Source organism: Pezoporus flaviventris, unplaced genomic scaffold (assembly GCF_033815535.1).
Source record: "Pezoporus flaviventris isolate CSIRO_AGI_PZ_B2104156 unplaced genomic scaffold, CSIRO_AGI_Pfla_v1 ptg000025l, whole genome shotgun sequence".
Lineage (NCBI taxonomy): Eukaryota > Metazoa > Chordata > Aves > Psittaciformes > Psittacidae > Pezoporus > Pezoporus flaviventris.
In genome coordinates, this window is record NW_026892573.1 from 19,973,557 (window position 1) to 19,998,623 (window position 25,067).

Sequence of the window (25,067 nt, forward strand, 5' to 3'; positions counted from 1 at the left end):
ATTACAGATGATATTCCAGATTCTAGTATAATACTTGAAGTACCCAGGCTACTAATGCAGTGTCATCTGTGTGTGATAATGCATGAATAGAAGGGAGGAAATGGAAGGGAGGAAAGGAAGGAGGAGAGAAAGGAAGCTAAAGTTATCCTTTACCACTGCTTCTGAAAGACATTTATTGACCTTACATTTGTATAAGGAGATACTATAACTTTTTAACTTTTTCTTTTCACTAGTTACAGGGATGCAGAGAAGAACTTTCACAATATATCATACAGATGCTCCTATACAGACTGCTCTGGCAATGAAGAAACTGAAGATGTCTCAGGAATTCTACAATGTACAGCAAATGTACTTGGTATGTGCTCTTTCAAGGGACTTTGTTTCATTTAGCTGAAAGGAAAGTTTAGTGACTGTCCTAATGAACCAAGGAATTCTTGCTCCAACAAATGAAATTTAGGATGTAGGCAGCTACATCACTGTGCACTGTTACTACTTTTGTCTACATATATTTTGTGCCTTTGAGACAATCTGGCCTGATATTACAGTGGAGATTTATTGTACAATACTCAGTGATTAGAGAAGTTTCAAAGGCTTTGAGTCCAAATATCTGTGACAGACTTGCATCTGTGCAGGCCTTAGTCTTGGAATTATCTGAAGTGGTTTTATAGGGGTTCTACAGAACCAGAGATACTCTTATCATCTATGCTCCTGGTGGATAGAGGGTGTGAGAAACACAGAGCAGGATGTACCTGAGACATGAAACATTCTGGAAGCTTACATTCATGTTGAAGAATACTTGCTGCAATAAACTTTTAGAAATGTTGCATGTCAAAATGATGTCATTCACCATTGAAGTGCAACTGTCTTAATAGGTATCAAAATGAGATAGTTGGCTATTTGCATCCATTCATATGATTTATCCAGCTTATTCTCCTTCCCAAGTGTTAGTAAGCTTTACTGCTTTTCAGTCAAACTTGTGTTGCTGATACAAATCTACCAAAAAAGACAAAAAAATAAATAAAAATGCATAGCTTGACACTGAGAGCTTAATTTTTGATTGGGGTTGTTTTAAGTATTTCACTTCTATGAAACTGATCATATACTTTGGTTTGGAGTAAACTCTACACATTGAGCTTTAACCAGGGGGCAATTGTCTATACTTTACAGGGAACTGTGAGGAGGAAAAGCAGTAACTGTTTTCAAAGATAATTTTTTCAAATGGGTAATTCCTGATTTATTTATGATAGACATTTGCAGAGTAGCAAAGCTGATGTTACACAGCTCTACTTCCAGGACTGTAACAATTGACAATAAATCTTTAAGTAAGGTCTAAGGTATGAAGTGTTCTCATATATTAATTGTATGCAATTATGCCTTTCTTGTATGCAATTATGCCTTTGCCAAAAGTCACACTAACGTGGACATGTGGGTTGAGGTGTGTTTACCAGTATTACATGTGTTTGAGCTCAGTCCTGAGTCAGGTAACCACAACTCAACTGCTTGCAGCACAGCGGCTGAGCTAGCATAGGTGTGTGCCTGCTGCTGTCTAGTGTCTGCTGTGGAGCGCTGTCATTTGCTGTCGGCTGCTTTCATAGAGTTTGCAAATGAAGAGTTGTTCCAGTTGTTTCTCTGTGGGAAAGGCCCTGAGTGTCCTGGTGGCTAGCAAATGAGACATGAGCCAGAGGTGAGTCGTGGTAGCAAAGGTGGCAATAGCAGCCTCGGCTATATGGACAGTGTTAGAGATACAGTTTGAAGGGATTCATTATCCCCCTCTGCTCAGTACTTGATAGACCACATCTGGATTACTGAATCTGATATTGGGAGTGCAAAAACCATAGAGAAGTTGATAAACCAGAGGAAGTTTGGTTGAGACCATCAAGCTGGTAGGGACTACTGTACCTGCCCTGTGGGGAGAGGCTGGAGGAGCTGGGCTTGTTCAGCTTAGAGCAGAAATAGTTTTGAAAGGACCTACCAGCAGTTCCCAGTGCCTGTGGGGAAGTCCTCAATGAGAGGGAGCAGCCCTAAGCTGAAACAGCAGACATTCACATGGGGTCTTTTTTCCTATAAGGACAGTCAGGGAGAGGCACAGTTTGCCCAGAGAAGCAACTTCTGCGTGGTCTCTGTCCTTGGAGGTTTCTAACCCCAACTGGGTAAAACCATGAACAGCCTGGCCTTAACGACCAGGCAACTCAGCTCTGATTCTCTCAGCAGCTTCTCTGATTCTGGCCCAGCTAACATGAATCAGCTGTTCATATCACAGTGACATTTTTTGCTAGTTGAGTACTGGGCTTTTCTTTCTAAACTTTTATATAGCACTTATAACACTTGTGGCCATATTTTTTGTAATGTTGAAACCCTCTTTGCTCTTCCATTTGAGGTTTTGATAGGCTGCTGAAGTTGGGGTGGAAGGCATGAAATATGGCATTCTGCTTCAATAAAGGTTTCCTCTCAGCTGGTAATATACAATATAAGCGTGATATTTTTATGGGATTATGCAGTTAGAGAGATGTTCTTCAACAGGAGGCACGACTCTGATATCAGGTCTTGTATGATAATTAAAGGTAATGATTTACCTTCCATGTCAGGGGAATATGGTAAGGTGATATTCTTCGGTCTGGACCATTGTATCCTGCTGACTTAAAAATCCTTCTGCGGGTATATGCATTGCATGTCTGTCTTTTCTGTCTCGTACTGTTAAACAGACTTGGTACGCTCTGTGAAACAGCTAACACGTTCTAGTTGAGAGATCACTGTGTTTCAATGACATTCAAAATGCTTTGGGTTTTTTTTGGTGCTGTGTTCTGCAAGATGCTAGGTGCTGTCAGGGAGGTTCTGACTGCCTTTAACTGCTGCTGGGAAGAGACGGTAGCTGGCACTTGGCACATTTGGTCATGGAGAGAATTTAGAACAAATTAAATTGTAAATGCACCCAGTATTAGTTGCCATATTTTTTGGTTTGCATTTTAAAATAATTGAATGATAATGCTTAGAAAAAAATGCTATGATCGATAAGGGAGGACTCATGAAAGCAAAGACTTTTCATGTTATCATTTCCATATTAAAATTATTTTAAAAAATCAATTATTCAGTACTTATTTCACCATAATACAAAATATGTGTCCTAGAGTTATGAATATTTTTTCATCTTCAGACTGCTTTTAAATCAATATGTTAGTCTTGGCCCCATAGCATGGCTGACTAATGTAACAGACTGCTTTTTCAGTGTTATCCATGCAGGGCATGTGTGTCAGGCAGACCAGACCACTGGGATCACAGTGTAGGGATAATGTCTGGAGGATACTGTCTTGGGGAATTATTAAAGTCAACTTTACTGAAAATAAGTTTGCAGAGACTTACTCTTGGGAAAGCTCACCTTTTCAATAAGAAATTTTAGTTCATAGCAAAAAATAGATAAAACCTATGTGAGCAAAACACTGAGACAGTTTAAAAGCAGTACTTTGTTGCTTCTCCTTATCTGGGAAAAGAGCATACAGGAATGAGCAGTAAAACCAGCTTCTTAATTTTAATTGCACCTCCTGTCACAACAGGTAAATAATAAATGGAGACTGTGTAATTAATTCTCCCATACACAACTATTTTTCTGGCTGTATAAGAGTTAGTGGGAGCTGCTTCTATGCAAGAAGGATGTAACCAGTCGGCTGTGTACCCAGAGCAATTGGCACTGCTAAGACAGGAGACAGGAATGAATCTGACTGTGATGGAGGCTAGAGAAACTGTTGAACCAAATCTGGCTCTCAGGTTTATTTATATGAATGGTACCAGGGACTTGCTGTCTATGGCTGGAAGAAAGTCTTTTCTTAAAGGTGATTGGAAGCAACTTCCTGCTCTCTTACCTTAGATAATGCCAACATGATTCACCTCTCCTGACACTCTAACTGACTCTAAAATAGTCGTTTGGCATTCCTTATTCATCTGAAGACAGCAAATGCTGAGATCATTAGTAAGCTTGGAAAATTGTGAGCAGATGCTTCACCGCATGGTTCTGGTGCTTACACTGCTCGCAGGAAAGTGCTGACTGCAAGCTGTATGCTCAGCTCAATGCATGTGATTTATCATGTATGAATACTGGAATTTTCCTCCTGTCAAGTCATCACTAAAGTGTGACACCATCTTCCTGAAGTGGGAGGACCTGATTCCCTTGTCTCCTTGCTGAGTTGCTCTGCTGAGTTGCTCCTGCTACGAGTCTAGACATAGCAGAACTCTTCCTGCTTTGGTTCACTGTAATTAAGGGAGCCACGTCCATCATGTTCACCTGCTGTAAACTATGTCTGATACCAGATCAATAACACAGCTTTCCTTTGCAGTGACAGCTTCTGAGGCTGGAATATTTAATTTAACTTTGTATCCTTTCCAAAATAGTCCAGACAGCTTTATGATGGACTCAGTTTTCTTTAATTGGTGTATACACACTTTTACAATGTCCTTCATAAGCTTATAGAACCACAGAGCCATGGGATTTTTTTCAGTTTGGAAAGGATCTTTAATATCATTGCGTCCAACTGTTGATCCAGCAGTGCCAAGTCCACCACTAAACTGTGTCTCAAAGTGCCACGTCTACACATCTTTTGAATACCTCCAGGGATGGTTACTCAACCACTTCCCTGGGAAGCCTGTTCCAGTGCTTCCAATGCTTCCCCTTTCAGGGAAGAAATTTTTCCTAATATGCAATCTAAATTTTCCCTGGTGAACTTGAGGACGTGTCCTCTCATCCTATCGCTTGTTACTTGGGAGAAAAGACTGATCCCCCACCTTGCTACAAACTCCTTTTAAGTAGTTTTAGACAGTGACAAGGTCCCCTTGAGCCTCCTTTTCTCCAGGCAAAACAACCCCCGTTCCCTCAGTTGTCCCTCATCACACTTGTGCTCCAGACCCTTTGCCAGCTTCATTGCCCTTCTCTGGACCTGCTCCAGCACCTCAGTATCTTTCTTGGAGTGAGGGGCCCAGAACTGAATACAGTATTCCAAGTGTGGCCTCACCAGTGCCGAGTACAGGGGGACGATCACTTCCCTGTTCCTATCATCCAAAGGAAAAGCACATGAAATTATACTGAAGTTGCGAAAAAGAGAAATCTGTTTCTACAGGGAGCCTTTATAAAGTTCCTAGTTGGAAATAAAGTATTTCAAAGGCTAAATGCTGGCTGTTTTTATCCTGTTGGTACGTATACTGCTTTTAGCTGGCTCACTAAGCTGTGTTCAGAGCAGATTGTTGGTGTTAGTTTGATCTGAATTTAGATATAATGATAAGAAAAAACATCCTATGGTGAAGTATATTATGTTGGTGACTACCATATTTCTCCAAATAACTGTAAATTTATAATGAGGTATGTTAGAGAGAAAGATAGTATTTGAAGAGACTTCTTATTTGACCTTGAGAAGTTTTTATTCTTTCTGTGCCTCAATTTCCTATCTGAATAATGGAGATAACATTTTTTTGTTTGTTTGTTTTTTTTATTCTTAATCTTTTAAAACATGTCAGTTGTATTCAGATTTTAACCTTCTCAAAGGGAAGGTGTTTTTGTACCATTTGTACATTCAGCATTTTGAGCAATGACAGGAAAATCCTGTTTGGAACTGCTTTTGTCCCCATAGTTTGAAATTATTTGACTTCAAGTAATATTAGACTTAATTACATATAGTCGGAATAAAGGGAAAAGCTTCCAGTTAACTGCATATTAAAACTTTGGCAAGAAAAAAATAAGGATGCAAACTTTTTCTGTTAGTAATTCCTACTGTAAGGAATTTATTTTGTGACATAAAGCCTTCATGACCTGTCTCCTGCTTATCTTTTGGTCAGATATTCCAAGCAGGTCTATGCTACTGAGCTTTATGAAGTAATCTATTCCTTCATCTGCCATTGCTTCAAGTGCCCAGTTTCCATTTTTCAAACCCACTGATACTTCTGATATATGAAATTTTGCTTCTCACATCCCAAGTGCACAAACTAGATAAAAACTGTACAGCCTTCACTTCCCCTCCTCCAAGCATTCTTTTAAAACACAGCACACAATTAATGTATCCTTTGTGGACATCAAGTATTTTTCACTCTTATTTCAATCCTTCACAGAAAAAAAGAAAGGGAGTTTCATGAAGGGAGTTACCTGTTTTCCTTTGAATGGAAACAGTATTTCCTTTGGAGCCTTTTTGCATCTTGATAAGGAACTGTTATAACTTTAACAGTAAAACTAATGAAAAGTCACCTAAATTCATAAACATTTATAAAAAAATCTGTTATGAAAAATTTGCAAAGCAGAGATAGGTGCTCGTACGTAACCTTGAACCACATGGAAGAAATGTTGTCTTTGAAAGCTTACTTGTATATTAGACTACAATATCTAAATTGCTTGTACTGCAGTGCCATGCTATATATACTGCATAAATAATGCTTGCAAAACCTTGGGCACACAGCCCAAAGTTGCAAATGCATTTATACTAGATAGTTGTTTCAACAAGGAGGAGAAATAATTGCACCTATCTGACTTTCCATTGCTTAAGATACAGAAAAACATTCTCTTCCATTTTTTTATTCAAGAAATTAACTTGTACAACAGAATTCTTTTTCATCTGTTATAAATATATTGGGTCCTAAAACCTTACTACACTTCCCTCATTTTCCTTAAAAATGCACAACATGCATCAGTGGCTAAGTCAGCTCTGCCTGTGGCTCAGATGTATTGTAAGAATTTTTTCTGTTAGGCTTTCTTAACTTACAAGTTAATAATAGTGCTAGTCCTCTTGATTTTGCTTCTGAGAGTGGTGTGGGGACTTTGCTTCTTTGTCATTTCTAAGTGAATATCTTTCTTGTCATCTTCCATTTGGAGGCTGATATGGCACAGTAGCAAGGATTCCCAAATGTCCCGGTAAAAAGTTATGTGGAATCCCAGCCCAGAGCCCTGTCCCGTCAGGGAGATCAATCATGTCTCTGGATTCAGCCTCCCCAAGACACTGAGGAGAAGGTGGAATCCATCACTGGTGTAGAGGTTTAGAGACCTCTTGATCTGGTGACATTTGCTTGTCACCACCAAAGAAGTTATGTGCTGTAGGCTACTCCATATAGAGCAAAGTAATTCATGCCTAAATATATCTTGCAGGACTGTTCCACAATTCTATGTCGTGAAAGTAAGAAAATCTCAGCTTCGACTCATGTTGTATAGTTAAAAAGGAATAAATTTGTGATCATTCTAGTAACTATTAAATAGTAATACCACATCACTGACGAGAAATACTGCAATTTAAGAAGCAGGATATGTGTTGAAAAGGAGAAGCCAGGACAGATCTTAGACTACAATGAGATTAAACCAGGTGATGCAACTGAAAAAGATGGACAGGGTTTGGAACTCTGACTGTTCAGCAAGTATCTGAAACCCTACATAAATGCTTATATATTGAAGGTACGTAAATTACTATCATTTTCCTTTTCCTTTAAGCTAAGAACTACAGATAGTCATTAGGACGCAACTAATTTAGGATACATGGCCTGATTTATAATTAAAGTTGTTGGTTTACAAATGTCATAAAAGAAAATGTTACATGGCCCAGAGGACTTGCAATACTAATGGATTTTAATAATACTTGAAACTGTATCCTGGGGAGTCTAAGCTATACACACAGGACTCCTATTATTTAGCAGATGTTACAATGCACTGGCAATATAAGAGTACTCTAAACAAAAAATCACATAGTTCATGTGATTTGAAATCTAAATTAGAATAGGACAAATGTTTATACCAAGTGGCCTTTGACATCCACTCTTCTCACATTGGAGCTATTTATTGCTAGAAAGCAGATGAGCTACCAGTAGATAGTCACCAGTTTGAAGTTACAATGTACAATAACATCTTGTAGAAGTCTATTTATAAAGCAGTAGACATTCTGGTCATGATTCATTGACTAAATGTAGGTGTTTGCCATTATTTTAGGTGCTGTGGGGTATCTTGTGTGGCCTCTGTCAAGCCTTCACAAATGTGTAGGTCTCCCTTGTGTCCCATATCTTGGCAAATGTAGATGTCTTGGATGCCTTACAAAGACTCAAGTAGAATTAGATTTTTATACTTGTCTGAATTGAGCCCTTTATATATGTCAGGAATTATGAGAGATGATAGAGCATTTCATGGGTTTTTAAATTTCACTGTAATTTTATTCTTTCCAGAAAGCAAAGTTCTGCCCCCTGTCAATTAATGGCATACTTATTTTAATAAAAAAGCAAATGAAAAAACTCTGTTCTTCTTATTGCTGTTTGATCTCTAGAGTGAACATGAAACAAAATGGGTCTGCCTTAGTTTTAAGAATCATCAACCTAGTTATTGTAGTTTTCATTTAATAAACCCTATATAAAACTAAGAAGTGAGGTTCCAGAAATGTGATGTGCAACACAAAATGATGACAGCTTTGCTTCAGACAGCTTGGCTTTGCCTGAAGAACTGGCTGCTATTGAAAGAGTTGAAAGGGGCATGTGTGTGTGTGTGTGTGTGTGTGTGTGTGTGTGAAAGAACATTGCCTTTTCTTAATATCTCAGCTGAGTTTCCCGTGTCAGCAGTTTGGAATAGAATCTTTTACATGTATGCTGAGCACAAGTGATCAGGTTCTCACTAAGAGGTGGTAATTACAATGATATTTCCAAGCATCATTTGTTAGAGGAGACCCTCGTTTTAACAAAGAAAGAAAACACCTTGTTATAATTGGATAAAACAAGTACTATAGGTGAACAAGTGTGAGGAATTCTTTTTAACAGTAATTCTCATGTTTATTATATGAAATCTTGAAATATATGGAGGCCCTGTATGGCACTATAGGAGAGGCATAGTACAAATTTTACAGTTGTGTCAAAACCATATGTAAAGGTATAAAATAATGTTATTGTAAGTATATAAAAAACACTGAAAAGAGTAATACAAAAATACTATCTATATTCCCAGGTTGCTATAAATTCACCATCATAATGAAGTAAGATCCAAGTCTTTTATACAGTAATTAGATACTGGTACTAGGCTCACTTACAAACCGAATGATTCATCTAATGTACCTTCAGCATTAGCCTGTGCACATCAAAACCTTTTTTATTGAGAGAATAAACATTGCTTTCCCTACCATCTTAAACTATGCTTTGGAACTTTGAACCGCCACCTGCCTTTCTGTTCAAAAGGCTGTGTAAAGAAAAGACCTAATTCACGCCAGAAATCTGATAATCCAGAAATGTTTAAGAGATATTTGCTATAATTGAAGATGGCAAATTCTGCTTCCGTCCACAGTATGAGTTCTGGAATTGCATATTGAATTGTCTCATCCCCTTAATGTTTGACATTTACAGATACTTAATGCTATCCCAGAAAAAGTATTTTTCTATGCCAAAGGAATCAGATGCTGACCACGCTGCAATCATCTCCTCCATGATTTACTAGAAGGAAGACCTGGATAGCTCATAACTGCTTCTGTGTGCTCTGCAAGCTAATGGTTTACTTTGACGTTTTTATCACATATTTTATCTTCTGTTTGTTTCTGAAGAGCCTGTGAATTATGATTTTCTTTATGGGAACAAATTCCTATCTAATTTCTCCACTTAGTAATGTACAAAATTCTTAGAAATACTGTATTAGTTCCTTGACATTTTGTGGGGGATTCACAGTTTACAGGAACTGCTGAAAAGATGAAGGCAGACCTTTTACTAACATGTTATTACAGAATGAAGTCATCTATTTCTGCTCCATTTCAGTGAAATACTCAATTTGAGCCTATGCTTAAAGACTTTGGTAATTTTGAATCTGGCTCATAAGTATAGGATCTCTTCTCTAAATGTCATTGAGACACATTTTCAGAGAATAATAACAGTCCTTACATAGCACTTTTGTCATACATTCCAAAGTGCTTTGTAGTGGAAGCCCGTAGCAGTATTTTCATTCTATGGTTGCTTTGCCTCTATGTCCTTCCACAATGTGCATATTTAATTTCTATCCAGTACAGGCTACAATAAAAACAGCATTGTAGGAAAAAGCAACAAAAATAAACTACTATGGAAAACCCCCAAACTTATTAGAGTTAAGACACGTGATTTGTCCTCTCAAAGGAGTTGATTAAGTGGTAGGAACACAGTAGATCACTTTCCAAGAAGAAAGCAAATTGAGACTGATGAATTTTTAGAATTTCATTCAGTATATTAGTAAAAGGTCAGTAAATAGTAGAAGCTCAAAATAACAAATTACTTCACTTGGGCAACAGCAAAGAGTGTTGGCATAAATTTTCGTTTATTTAGTGTCACTACTGTTTAATGAAGCGTCTTGGTGAAACTAGGGGCCTGTAAGGGTGCTGGAGAGGGACTCTTCATTAGGGACTGTAGTGAAAGGATAAGGGGTAGCAGGTTCAGACTTAAACAGGGGAAGTTTAGATTGGCTATAAGGAGGAAGTTCTTTACTGTGAGGATGGTGAGGCACTGGAATGGGTTGCCCAGGGAGGTTGTGAATGCTCCATCTCTGGCGGTGTTCAGGGCCAGGTTGGACAGAGCCTTGGGTGATACGGTTTAGTGTGAGGTGTCCCTGCCCATGGCAGGGGGGTTGGAACTTGATGATCTTAAGGTCCTTTCCAACCCTAAAGATTCTATGATTCTATGAACTGAGGAGGACCTTTTCCTACCTACTGATTGCAAGTTAGTACCCATTAGGAAGCCTGTCTATGGTTATTGAGGTCACACGTGAGGCTATATAGGAGCGCAGTGGCCTCTGCATTTGGAAGTTCGGGGCACACATGCAGATCTCAAATGCTATTTTTTTTATGGGCAATTGAATGAAAGTTTTGATTACATGTCCACAGTGGGAAAAAAAAGAAGTTCCAGCTTTTCAGAAAGGAATAGCAAATCATTGATTTGATGACTAAAAATTGACTCAAATTTTCAGTGAATTTGAATTATATGGAATTATTGGAATTATCCAGTTGGAATTATTCCACTGCAAAATCAAAATAACAAAAAAAAGAAGTATGACTCAGAGAAAGAGACAAGATTGGAAAGATTAGACTGTTTATGTATATGTGTAACCTGAAGGCTATAAAAAGATTATTTTGAAGACGTTATTGGCCCTTTCCTCAAAAGAAAAAACCCAAACGAAATACTGAATATCTTGGAATTTGAAATCATACTGAATGTAATTTTTAATGATAGTAAATAGCCCATGGAGGTCTCCAGATGTAGTAAAGTATGCACGGCAGAGACAATGAATTCTGGGAATTTTTGTAACAAGCAGGTTTTTCTACATGTAGTAAAACTGTCTCCTGATCTGGCACTTCCATCCATTTCAGCGAATAAGCCAAACATTTACTGTAGCAGTTAGTGAGAAGCTTTCTCAAACCCATGTGTTTTCATGATTTTCCATCAGATTTTACAGTTTTCCTAAAGCATCTGATGCCAGTCACTGCTGAGACAAGATTTCAGAGCATCTGAACAGCAATGTAATGCAGTCTGACATTTTCTCTCCCTGTGATGATGATGGTCATTTCTGTTGTCTCTTGAGAGCTAAACAGATGTAAGCATAGAGAAAGGGGCATAGAGAATCTCCAGAGAAGATATTAAAAAGATTAGGATCATTTATGTGGCAGTAAATGAAAAAGTTATGATGAAATATATAGAGCTAGTGTTAGATAAATATGTGATCCTGTTCATCATTTCTTGAAATAGGAAAGGCAGGAATAAGACAGTTAAAATACAGATTAAGTATGTTGTGCAAATTCAGACATGCACGTCACTGAAAGCAAATGCTTTGTAGAAATATGGAAAAATTGTGTGATAAAGATGTTTGATTTAAAAAAAACCCATCATGCTTCAAGCGAAAATTGACATCTTATTGATGAGGCTTAGAAAGAAACTTTTCTGATAGGTATGTTATACTTGTTTGTTTTAGAAAGTTGTTTCACTTTGCTTGATTTTATCATTATCTCATGGTGTCTATTATTAGAGAGAAAATTCTCAGCTAAGATGGACCAGCAGTTTGTTCAAACATACCCATTTTTATATTCTGAGCTAATCTGATTTTCTGTTTGTACTGTGTAAACTCAATGCAAAGCTAAAATGTTTCTAAAAGTAGTGGGATGTCCTTGAGCCAGGTCATTGACCTGAATTTTGTAGTAAAATTCATGTTGCTTGGAGTCAGTGTGTTGTGTCCACACCAAACAGCCAGTCCTCCAGAGTAGATAGCGAGACCTATGTAAGATAACCACAAAACCTTAGGCTGGATACTGAGATAACAGCTCTCATTACCGATAGTGAGGCAGTGCTTACATATGTAGCAGTAAAGTGCACAAGTGATCAGTTCTGCACACCCTATTTTCAGTTAGTGGCTCCAGGGTAATTGACTGCTTTACCGTAATTTTATAGCACCCTTTAAAGACAGCTTGTCTATGCTATCAATTTGGGCAGCTTTGTGGGGTGTTACATAGTTCTGTAACAGGATTTGGTCATTTCTATGAACAGCCCAGGGATTTCTGACACTGTCCAGTTCCTGTACTTTCAGGGCCTCTGCAATCTTACAGCCTTGGGTGCCCTTGCTAGACTGCTCACTTTTTCACACAGGCTTCTAAAGTTACTCACAGTTCCCTCTATGGAACAATGAGATTTAAAAGTATGTATATGTGTTTTTGTACACATACAAATATAATTTCTTGCCTCCTTGCTATTAATATCCAACTATGACTATTGTCTTATTTGGACAATAGTTATTGGTATGGGTTAGAATTTGATTCTTTCTGGGCTATATTGAGTATTTTTATGGAAGATATTACAATACTATGTTATGTAGACATAGAGGTAATGAGTCAGGAATTGGCACACTGTCCTCTGAGTCAGGGTATTAGGGGGCATTGTGTACCAGCGGTACTTTCTTTTGGCTTAACCGCAGATCTGACCATCTGTGGTCATAAAAGATCCTGGGAATATTTTTGTAATAACCTAGTTTAGTGCCCAAATTTGATTATGAGTAATGGCATCTGAATGAACTTTCCCAAATTATAACTATTACATCTTTTATAAAACATGCTTTGTCATGTTGTCATGTTTTGCTGTTTATAGATGTAATTTTATGCATTTTAATCTACTATTAATCATATTCAAGGTCCAAACAAAACTATCATTGCAGATAGTTTGCGAAGCTGTGGAACGCTCAGATTCCTTCTGAATATTGATAATTATAACCATGCCCATGTGCACAGGCAGATCAGATGCTGCCTTGAGATGATCAAAGGTTATTGTCTGCAGACAACAGATGCACGACTTTTTCTGTCCCTTGTTATACCTCTTGGGCATGAAAGTCACTAATCACACTGTTCTAAATTTGAGAGTGTACAAGCAATCGAAACAAACAATAAGAAGTTCAGTGATACACTGAAATGTTATCAGTGTTACAAAGCACGCTGAGTACATATTAAAATAAAGTACCTGTTATGCACTTAGGAAATTAAATTGCCTTCGTGTCTGTTAGAATTAAAGATAAATTTTAAGCTGTTTGACTATATGACTGAACTGCGATTTGATTTGATTTCAATACACTGAAGGAACTGTGTTGTAAATTCCTGTATTAATTTCATTTGAAAACTCTTGCTGGATATTTGTAATTCACAAATTCACATACAGCTGATTCATATTTTTCTTTTTTATTACAGCTGAGAACAATGCAAACATATCTGTTTAATTTTATAATTCTACTATGTGTTATACGGATTATATATGCATGAAAATTAACACAGCATGTCTTCCCTAAAATAAGACAGAAGAAAACTTTTAACAGCCATCTCAAAATTTCTTTTTCTAAGTTGTTAATTTTTATGCTTATCCTTAAAATGGTAAATAACAAACTGGAGTAGGATTTGATACACATTTGTATCCAAGGGCTTCCATCACTGATATTTTTTCATTCCTTCAGCAGCACATACCTTATCACCTCTGTAAATCAAACCTTTTGAATTTCTGTGATGGAGTCTTGAAGTGGCATTGTGAGATACCACAGAGCTGTCCCATCTACTAGCAGTGTAGGTCACTCTAAGAGGCAGGTTTTTTTTTAAAGATGGGTGAGTGTAGAAACCTAAAATGGAAAGGCTTTGCTCTCTTTTACAGGCAACAAAAGAGTAATTATTCTTTTGTATCTTCTGGCAGTGCCCAATATCTGTAATGAGGAAAGTATTTTGTTTGAAAAAAAACCGCACCAAAACCCAACCCCACACACCACCCCCCTCCCCCAGCTATGAAATTGTCATCTGACTGCAAAGCTTTGCATTGCTTATTGAAAGCCAAAGGCTGGAGTTTCAGTAGCTTGTTCTTTGGGCTGGGGATAGCTGGATCTTTCACACACAGTGAACAGAGGGGCTATAAAAGTAAAGCCTCGTTTGTGACTAGGTCAACAATGCAAGGGATGCACCCCTTTTCACACAGTGGACTGTATGCGGCATGCAAAAGTCAGGGAAATTGTAATGTATCTTGTCTTTCAGTAGGGAAAGGGAGAGAGACTAGTGTAAATCCCACAAGTAGTCACCTAGGACAGCAAACTGAAAGCATGAGTACTTCAACTAACAGGCAAAAATGGCTTCCTATGGTTAATTCCAACCACCAGAGAAAACAGAAGTCCTGTGGGTAGGTATCCGGTAAAAAGTGACTCTCACTGACTTGGTAGAATACTGTGCAAGCAGAGTACAAAGGAAAAATGCCCCATTCCTGGAAATGTTCAAGCCCAGGCTGGACAGGGCTCTGAGAAACCTGGTCTAGTGGAAGGTGTCCCTGCCCATGGATCTAAAAATCTAGATGATTTTTAAGGTTCCTTCTAACCCAAACCATTCTACAACTCTATGATTCTATGAAAATGTGATACAGTAGCAATACTATGTTGTTAATGTCAGTGTCTCATTGTCCTATAGGTTTGAAGTTTGAGGAAATGCAAGAAAAGTTTGGGGAGGAATTCTTCAATATCTGCTTTGATGAGAATGAAAGAGTTCTTCGAGCTGTAGGTGGAACCCTTCAAGATTTCTTCAATGGCTTTGATGCTTTGCTGGAGCACATTAGAACTTCATTTGGAAGACAGGCCACCCTGGAATCCCCTTCTTTCCTATGCAAAGAGCTCCCTGAAGGCAATCTCATGCTTCATTACTTTCACCCACATCAGATTGTGGGATTTGCAATGATGGGAATGATAAAGGCAGCAGCAAAGAAGATATACCACTTGGAAGTTGAAGTAGAACAGGTCACAAATGATAAGTTGTGTTCAGAGGGGACGAACACAGGTAACTGCAGTTGTCTGACTTTCCTTATCAAAGAACATGAAAATGCAAATATCACAAAAGCACTTCCGCTGGGAACTTCCCATTCTCCCTTAGACCTGAGGATTAGCATCAGCACCTTCTGCAGAGCTTTCCCCTTTCACCTGATGTTTGATCCAAACATGCTGCTTCTCCAGCTTGGAGAAGGTCTTAGGAAGCAGCTCAGATGCGACACTCATAAAACTCTGAAATTCCAAGACTGCTTTGACATAGTTTCTCCTAAAATCAGTGCCACATTTGAACGAGTTCTCCTAAGATTATCTACTCCATTTGTCATTCGGACCAAACTTGAGGATTCTGGCTCTGAAAATAAAGATAAGGTAAGAACACTGGTTTGGAAAGGGATGTGTGTATGTGTGTGCAATGGGAGATGGTTATTTACTCAGAGAGAAGCAAGTCCTGTGTACTCTGGAAAGCTCACTTATGCCTTGCAAACAGCCAAGTGAATATTTTCCTAAATTATTTACAAGCTTTACCTGTGATGTAACAGTCGTGACATTGCCATTCAGAAAATTCTGCTCTGTAGAGTTAAATAGTGCTTAAATCAAAAAGGTGAGGAATTTTACAAAATGTCCATATCTAATCATTTATTTCACTCCAGCTATATTATGATATAACAATAATAGTTATTAAGTCATTTAATAGGAAATAGGTTTCAGTATGTTTTCTGAAAGACTCTCACAGCAGGGTTCACGTTGCCACTTTATTATAGCCTAATTCTCTATTTCAGAATGCTGCTTTCCTCTGTGTTTCTTATCTCTCACCCTGCACTCAAGGGAACCAGGGCTATAAGTGGCACCAAGTATCGCTTATGCCAGTTTCAGTGCTTTCCAGTCACTTAAATAGGCACTTGTCCTCCTACACTGCCTCTTCCCTCAGTGTTTTAGAAAAGACCTACCTTAACTAGTGAGCCCTATGTTGAGTTCAGTGCGTACCAGGTGAGTTGGGTGTGAACATGTCTTCTAGAGTGGACCTTTACAAAGGGTGGATGGAGTTTGTCTCATTGCATATCCTTGAAATATGGGAAGGCTTTTTGGTGTGAAGCATTTTGAGGGAGGTAATTCTCCCCCTCTACTTTGCTCTTGTGAGACTCGGAGTACTGTGTACAGCTCTGGGGCCCCCAGTGTAAGAAGGACAAATCCAGAGGAGGGTCATAAAGATGCTTAGAAGGCTGGAGCACCTCAACTATGTAGACAGGCTGAGAGAGTTTATCCTGGGGAAGAGAAAGCTCCAGGGAGACCTTAGAGCATCTTCCAGTACCTGAAGGGGTCTACGAGGAATCTGGAGAGGGACTTTTTACACTGGTGGGTAGTGATAGGACAAGGGGGAATGGCTTTAAACTGAAAGAGGGTAGGTTCAGATTAGATATTATCATAGAATCATAGAATAGTTAGGGTTGGAAAGGACCTTAAGATCATCTAGTTCCAACCCCCCTGCCATGGGCAGGGACACCTCACACTAAACCATCTCACCCAACGCTTCGTCCAACCTGGCCTTGAACACTGCCAGGGGTGTAGCATTCACAACCTCCCTGAGCAACGCATTCCAGCGCCTCACCACCCTAACAGGAAAGAATTTCCTCCTTATATCCAATCTAAACTTCCCCTGTTTAAGTTTTAACCCATTACCCCTTGTCCTATCACTACAGTCCCTAATGAAGAGTCCCTCCCCAGCATCCCTATAGGCCCCCTACAGATACTGGAAGGCTGCTATGAGGTCTTCACGCAGTCTTCTCTTCTCCAGGCTGAACAGCCCCAACTTTCTTAGTCTATCTTCATACGGAAGTTTAGCTTCATTAGGAAGAAGCTCTTCACTGTGAGGGTGGTGAGAGACTGGCACAGGTTGCCCAAAGAAATTGTGGCTTCCCCATCCCTGGAAATGCTGAAGGCCAGGTTAAATGGGTGGAAGGTGTCGCTGCCCATGGCAGGGGGGCTGGAGCTAGATGATCTTTAAGGTGTCTTCCAACCCAAATCATCCCATGATTCTATGATGATTCAAAATATAGCCATTTCTGACAGCAGCAATGTTTTCATCTCCTAATTGGGCACTGCTCTTTGGCACCACTAAACTTGTTTCTGCTGCATTTTCCCCTGGAAATGGCATGTTGCCCCAAAAGAAGCAAACTACTTTATCTCATTTTGTATGGACTGATGGAATTTAACCTATTTAAAACCAAGGGGAGTTTATTTTTCTGAATCTGTCCTCAAAATCACCCTAGCCTTTAATTATGAAAAGGAAATGTTGTGTGAAAATTTTGGAGGTGTTTACTCTCAGCTACCTTTCAGCACAATCATTCCTCCATTGAAAGAGGCTCGTGCCATGCTTCTTCCTCCCTTGGAACTTGCCCATCCATCTTGAGCACCTTCCTCTGTCCTGGGGTAGATGCATAGCCCTTTGACCATATTCTGCTCTGCATGAATCTGCTGTAAATCGCTTTGAAGAGGAAGGTTTTGATGGGGAGGTTTTAAAACTTTTCTCCTATCTAATTACAAGTTAAAAATACAAAGCATTCTCTTACCTGGGCAGGTTTTATATGCTTGTGAGTTGCTCTTAGGAGAGGTGGCAGGGAGCAGAGCTCGCTAGAGGCAAGTTTTACAGCCAGCTTGGAAAGCAACTCCAGTTTCAGAAGCTTGTTCTGTAGCACCAGGCTGTGCAGCTCTGAGTGCATCCTTGTGTTATTGCTGTGGTTTGTACCATGTGTCATTACAGTACATAATGGTTCGTATCAGTGGTGGCCCCATATCACTCTCACATGGGAGAATGACCCTGTCTTTCCTAAAGTCAGACCCTGAATAACAAGTATCAGCACTAGCACTACAGTAGCAATTCAGAATTTCTTGATAAGCAGATGAAAGGGAATGGAAGTAAAGGAAATCCTTTGTCTGCCAGCAGTTAGAAGAAAAATTGTCTTGAACAGTAGGGTGTAAATAAGAGAGAAAAGGCTGATGGTGAGGTACAGGGGACCTGAGGTAAATGTTCTGCTGCAGGCACGGGAATTCATTTGGGAATGTTAATTTAGCTGAAGAGGTATTTTCTTCTGACTCACCCTTTTTATAAGCACTTTCTGAAGTTAATGAGTAGTTAAACGAAGCTTTGTGAGTAGTTAAATGGAGCTCAGCATGTGAAGAATTTTGCTAGATATTTCCTCTTTTTTTTTTTTTCCTAAGAAGAAAGGTTGCACAGATTCAGAGGTTGTGGTTGTCTTGCTTACATAGATTTTGAGAGGAGCAACATGGCAATACTGTTATGTCATGCTCAAGTCCTTAATATCTCTTGGATTAAAAAACCAGATTGAGCCTTGGGAACTGCATGCTGTATTATTTTCCCAGGACTCATGTCACTCATGTAGCTCATTTTTGAATTCTGTTTTACTTGCCAGCACTTGTTTACAAGTAGAATAGGCAGGTAGGTCAGTGGCTATAAGCATGACCCTACTTAAAAGTTGGCAGTAACTGGCTTCGGTATTTCCATGTTTCTCTGTCACACACCTCTATTCACTTCACACTGGAATCACATCCTGTTTAAAACTATTTATCTTTATTTTTAAAGCAAATTCTGACTCTGCAATAACCTCAACACTTTTCAGACTTGCTTGCTTTAAATGGCAGCTGAAGGGATGCAACCCAGACAACTCTGCTGCAGTTCTGAAGCTGTTTAAATATCTCAGTGGTTCATCAAGAAATCAAAGACGTTTTAAAAGATGTTGCGATGAGCAGAGGACCTTTCAGCCTCTCTTCAAAGCACTTTTATCTTCAATACGTAAATTAGATCATGTTTCAGGTTTGCAGTGAGAAAGAATAACAAAACAGTTTTCATTTAGTCTTGACACCAGCTGTGTGTTCAGATGAGAGTAAGTCACAAATCATGATATTACCTTAACTCAGCACCCAGAAGCAAATTACAAAAACCATCTGTCCTGACTTTCAGGGTGATCAGTGCTTGTCACATTTATACACAGGCTCACTTATGTGCTTTGATTTACTGGGATTTGAATCACTGGAGTAAATGACTTGGCTTTATAACACTATCCTAAATTTCTGATGTAAGGCCTATGAGGACTGGGTGATAGGTGGCAATTCCTGCAAATATGCATGTACACCTTCGTGAAGGCACAGCTTCACGTGTCAATGCACAAATATCACAGCAAAGGTTTTCTTAATTTTGAAATGTCACCTCGGAGCTTTGAGCATTTACAGGTTCCCATTATTGTAGGGGCCAAACAGGCAAAAGAACTCCCTACACAAAGAACATGGACTCTAGTTTTAGTCCCAGTTTTCGACACTATTTGTACTCCTGCATCATAATTCTAATGTTTTCATATTTACTTGGCTGATATTTCAGTCTCCATTATGCAATGGACACATGTGGACAATGCAAGAATTTATTCTGCAGAATAGTAAGCAACTATTGGATACATTTATTAGACAAGCAGTCTCACTGATGTTACCTGAATTTGTCAGAAGTTTGCAACTAAACACACCTGTAAGTCTGTGGAGAATAAGAACCAAATTGTGCAAACTAATCCAGAATAAAGCAGGAGGTGATGATTTGCTTCCAGCTTTTCTTTCCTCCCTCCTTCTGTCCTTCGATTTTATTTTCTGCATTGATCAAGTCATCCGCACTGATTCTTTGGGTTTTTTCTTGATTATTCTGCACGTTCAAAGTTGTCTATATGCACAATTATGACTGTCTTTAGATCAGGTTTCCTGGTATGCATACAGCTCTTCAGATGCATAAAAGCTGAATATGATCTGATTTTGAGATTTCCAGTTTTTCTGTGAAGCTGAATTCTTGTTATTGTTTGTTGTTTGCAGTATGGTACTATTCAGATGCTGAGTATTAGGCCCTGTTGCTCTACTTCTACAAACATTCTGTTGTTTTTTCATATTTCACACTGATTTTTATTCAGGGCTATTTTTGTGTTTAACTGGAGAGCTTCAATTGTATGCAATCAGATTTTCCAAATAACAGTGTTTTCTGACTATATTAGTGAAGAAGGCCCCTTGTGACATGATGTAAATGCTTGTCTTCTTGAGAGTACAGTAAGATGGCTAGAGCTGCTTTACTTTTTTAGATTAGGAAGACAAGCACTGACCCTCCTGGTTTTCCTTCCCTGGCTAATGTCTTCCTCAAGTGCCACTCCTGTACCATCAGTGCTAGGCAGATCTAGAGGAGACAGGGCTGCTCTTGTAGGGACCCCGTGTGTCCCCAGGGCACAGATTGACAGATAGAGCCCTGCCAGCACTGGCTTGTGGTACCTTTCTGAAACTGTGACTTAGCAGTAAGCGAGAAAGTTGAAAATGAATTATGAAAGAAATTATTCGGTTCTCTGCCATATACTCTGCAGCTGTATTTTACTTGTACTACCGCTCTCCTGCTCAGACTAACAGCCCTTTTCCACCTTTGAAATAAATCAGTTTTTATAAGGATGTTCACTGGCCTTTGACTTACTGTTAGGCCTGTGAACACTTTAATTTGGAGAACTTGTCTAAGAATAAAGCTGGCACCTAAAACTGCATTACTGAGGGTGGCCAGATCTTTTCTGCTGGGATGTATTCTCTTTGAACATGCCGTTTTATCAAACCCACAAATTCTGCAGTAGTTTGGCAAAATGTGTTCTGGAAAATAATTTACTTTTATTGTGCTAAACAGTTTTGTTTAATAATTTTAGATACAAAATACCTTTCATTAGGAAAAAAAAGTTTTGATTATAGGCTATACTGTAACATTTAAATATTAAACATTGAGTTTGATGAAAAGAATCTTCTGAAAATTTTATATTGTAAGAAGTTCCAAACACAACATATAATAGAGATTTTCAAGAAACACCAACTCTGTAATGGTAAAATGTCCAGCAAAATGGTAGTGTCAGCTTTTTATAGCTCTACAGGTTGTGCATGCTGAGCCAGTGCCTCATCTTGTCAGTGGGGAAGAGAATTTTGTGGTAGATGAGCTAGACAGCACCAGCAGGAATTTGTCCCAGTGTATGATTTAGATAAATGCAAAATAAGTAAAATTAAACCAGTGCAGAGCCAATACCAATATTAAAATCAACTATATCTGGAAAGTTAGATTCTGAAATGTACAGATAGAAGCATAGTAAACGGCAGTATTTTTTTTAATGATGAGTAATAAACAACTATTCATTTTACAATGCAGGCCGATTCAGTGGAAGCTGGTGGGAATTTCCTCTGTTCATTTCCATTGTTTTTATGGTGCAGTTATTCCTCTAGCTCCTCTTCCATGGTATGAGGAAGTGCTATCTCTGGGTCAAGTATTTCCTTTCAGCAACTCAACTGTGTTTTTGGCATGTATGATCAGATCAAAAGTCCATCCAGTCCAGCATGCTGGCTCTCACAGTGTCCAACAGACAACAGATTAATAAACAATATAAGAAAAAGTTAAGTCTGCAGTGCTCTTTTCTGTAATATATCCTCCAACTTTTACCTCTTCCAAGATGAAAGCACATCCTCTTGCAGTGGCATGCAGGATGTGGCACCTGATAGCTGCATCCAGGACTACTCCTTCATAATTTTCTCTAGCACCTCTTGAACCAGGGAAAGTTGGCTTCTGTGGCATCCTGTGGACACGAGGTCTAGTGTTTACTAGAAACTGTGAAGATGAGAACTCTGTGGCCGCTTGCAGCCAGGTCTGTGGGGACATAGGGTGCAGGGTAGAGCAGCTGGTGAGGAAGCGTGCTTACCCATTGCTTCAGCAAAACACTTTCCCATTGTGTTTGTTAACCACTGGAAATTAAAAAGTGCATAAAAATGACACTTGTTAAAATCCAGAAGGTACATTGTCTCCTTTTCTGTATTGAGAGTCTATTCTGTATCTGTTACATTCATTTTTATTTTGGACCAGCTGAATGAAACGAGCAGCCCTGGTGCTGGCAGACTAATTTAAAACCCACCACACACAATCTTGAAGTGATTTGCTTTTGCTCTGTAACTGTGTTTTTAGTCCTTTTCTAATAAAATTCAAATGAAGTGGCGTGAAAGTCATTCTAGCATGAGGGACATCTGTCACTTGTGATCAAGGAATTCTAATTTTCCCCAGAGCTGAGTTACTCACAGTCAGTCAGCCTTTGACACTAAGCTCCCATTGCTTTGCAGACTCCTGGAGCTCTCAAAATAAGTGTTTCTTCTGCTTCCGCTAATGCTAATAATCTACCGTTTGCTTGTCAAAATGTGTTCGGCCTTTGATGGTTTTCAGATGAATTGGTCTGTCTGGCTGGACTGCTTCTAGAGGCTGTGATGGGTTATAAGAAACAATAGATGACATGACTTTCTTATCTCACTGACGGTTGTGCTTCACAGAACTTTAGTAACACGGAGAGAGTGGCCCAGCATTTTTAATATTTCTTCAAGACGGGCCAATGAAAATGCCATTTTTAAAATGTTTTCAATGATAGGACTGAGAAGTGTAACAGTCTAAAGATAAAATACTTTCTTCTCTTTTCCATTATCTGAAAACCAAAGAAGCAGTTAGGAAATTATTTTGTGAAGTGGCTATTAATACAATTTGACTCCGTGCTGAACTCTCCCGTCTTATGATTTATATATTTTTTTTAATGATAAGGAAGCTGCTTTCTCTATTTGATTTAAAGCTATTGAATGAATTTCTAAATTATGACACAACCAAAGGAAAAAGTACATTTTGTTAATTTTTTCATTACAGGCACATCTTAGTTTGATTTTCAGGGAAGCATTTTTTCCTACCTCTCTCTTCTAGTGACCAAAATAAGTACTGGTTATTCAAAATACCTTTTTCTCTTTTCCTCATTTGCTTATGTGAGATCTTGACTGATCGTGCTTTTTATGGCATCACAGTCCTATAGTCTGAATAGGCATGATGTGAATTAAAGCCATTTTTCTTGGGATGATTTAATTCAAGTAGTTTGTCTTATTTGTTGCTCTTTTTTAACATGCCTTTTATAACTGTATATATATTCACATTCTCTCCAGCTGAAACTATTTATGATACATTTTCTTTTAAAAAGTATAACACCCCCTTGTGATTAAATAAAGTGAGTTAACCCATAAAATAATATTTATATTATTTGTTCCTGTCACTAACCTTTGGCTTTTATAAGTGAGGATTTAGAATAAGTATCTGAAAAGGAAAATAGATGTTACTTTTCCACAGATGTGGGACAGGCATTTAAGATAATCCTAGCACATAATTTTTGTCCTCTATTTGTTCAGAACAGGATAAACTTGTTCCTGTTTGCAGATTGCAGATGAATAATAAACATCTTGTACTTTGACACCTCAGAAAGAGGTAAACATTCTAAAACTAAGTCCTAGATGAAGAAACATTTAAATATCATTTTGACCAATGTAGTTTCCATCTGCCTTGTGAGTTTTATATATTTTACATCACTGTTACTCTATTTCCTTCTTTCTAAGAACTGTAACTGATCTCGCTCACACTGGACAGCATCTTTTTCTTTAATGATTCTCTTCTCTAGGACTACTATCAGAGCAGGTCTGTGCAACTCTGGTGTGAACATATAGTTTGATCTGTCTAAATAAGCATTTTAGCTATTAATTGCTATGTCTTTTTGACAGCATCTTCCTAGGAATACTGCAGATTCTTTAGTGGATTGCTGTTGTGACTGGAGTTGGTAGGGTCTGATTACGTGACATCTCAGTACTTCAGTCTAGTACTTCACTCCTCAATTGTTGAACAAGTAGCTTGAAAAATAACTGTTCTGTTGAAAATACAGGTCTACCTTCTTCAGACAGTACAGATAACATCATTGAAGTGTTTAAAAGAGTTGGCTAACATTGACATGTTACAAAGAGAACTGCATCCAGCAGAGGGAATGTTTGAAAGGGTTAACAGAGCATGGGGATTATTCTCAGCTGTGCTTGCTGGGACTCCATAGCAGTGAGGACTTTTGAATGACTTCCCTGTGAAAGTCATTTCTGCCTTCATGGACACTGCACCTGGTAAAAGTCAGGCAAAAGGAATGAAGAGACTCCCTGTTCCCAAAGTTCTGTTATGCCAATAAAGGAGAGCTACCAATAAAAGAACAGAAAAGGCTATGTTTATTTCAACTCCATTGAAACCCAAGGGCAAAAATAGCAGTGCTTGTCAAATATTAAAGAAGATACCTCATACTGAAAATTTTCTAATTCTTAAGCTTCATTGAATTTTATTTATTTTTTAATTTTAAATGGAAAATATGCAATAAAATACTGTCTACAGCAATGATGTGAGTCCTGTGCAGATATGCAGTGTTGTTTATTTTTCAGGTGGAAGAGCATACCATTAAAAGGGCATTGAATTTTCTCACTCATCTCAGTGGACTGCTGATTCAGTCTATTTCCTCTTTGCTCAGGAAGGCTTCAAATTCAGTTATTGGATAACTTCCGAGTCTTGAATGTGCAGTTTCTGGCATTCATTCCTGGGAATATGGGATAAAATAGCTGAGAAAATTTTCTGACAGCAAAAATGCAGAAACATCTGAGAGGTCTCCCAACTATGTTCAGCAGCATTAGGGGGTCCTGAAAAGCTTTTAGACCCATTTTGGGTGATAGGGAACTCCACAGAGAATTCCAGGGACATGGGAATAACACTGACAAATCCATAACGGTATTTAAAAATAACTGACTTATTTGCTCTCATTCTGTTTTTCCCATGGTGCCATATAATCATACATGGGCTTACTGAATGTGTTGAGCACACCAGGGTACTATACTGGGCTAGCAGGACTTGAAGGACTGTCCTAGCAGCACACTGCTTGTATTGTCCAGAAATTCC

The 25,067-nt window shown here is 38.6% G+C and overlaps 1 protein-coding gene across 1 annotated transcript in view; it reads left to right on the plus strand.

Moving 5' to 3' along the window:
* Positions 1 to 25,067, plus strand: part of GUCY1A2 (guanylate cyclase 1 soluble subunit alpha 2) — a 147,430-nt gene that overhangs the window by 19,597 nt on the left and 102,766 nt on the right. The window contains exons 3-4 of the mRNA XM_061457786.1: positions 234 to 355; positions 14,898 to 15,616. Of these exons, the coding sequence (XP_061313770.1) occupies positions 234 to 355; positions 14,898 to 15,616 (841 nt within the window). The remainder of the gene's footprint in view (positions 1 to 233; positions 356 to 14,897; positions 15,617 to 25,067) is intronic.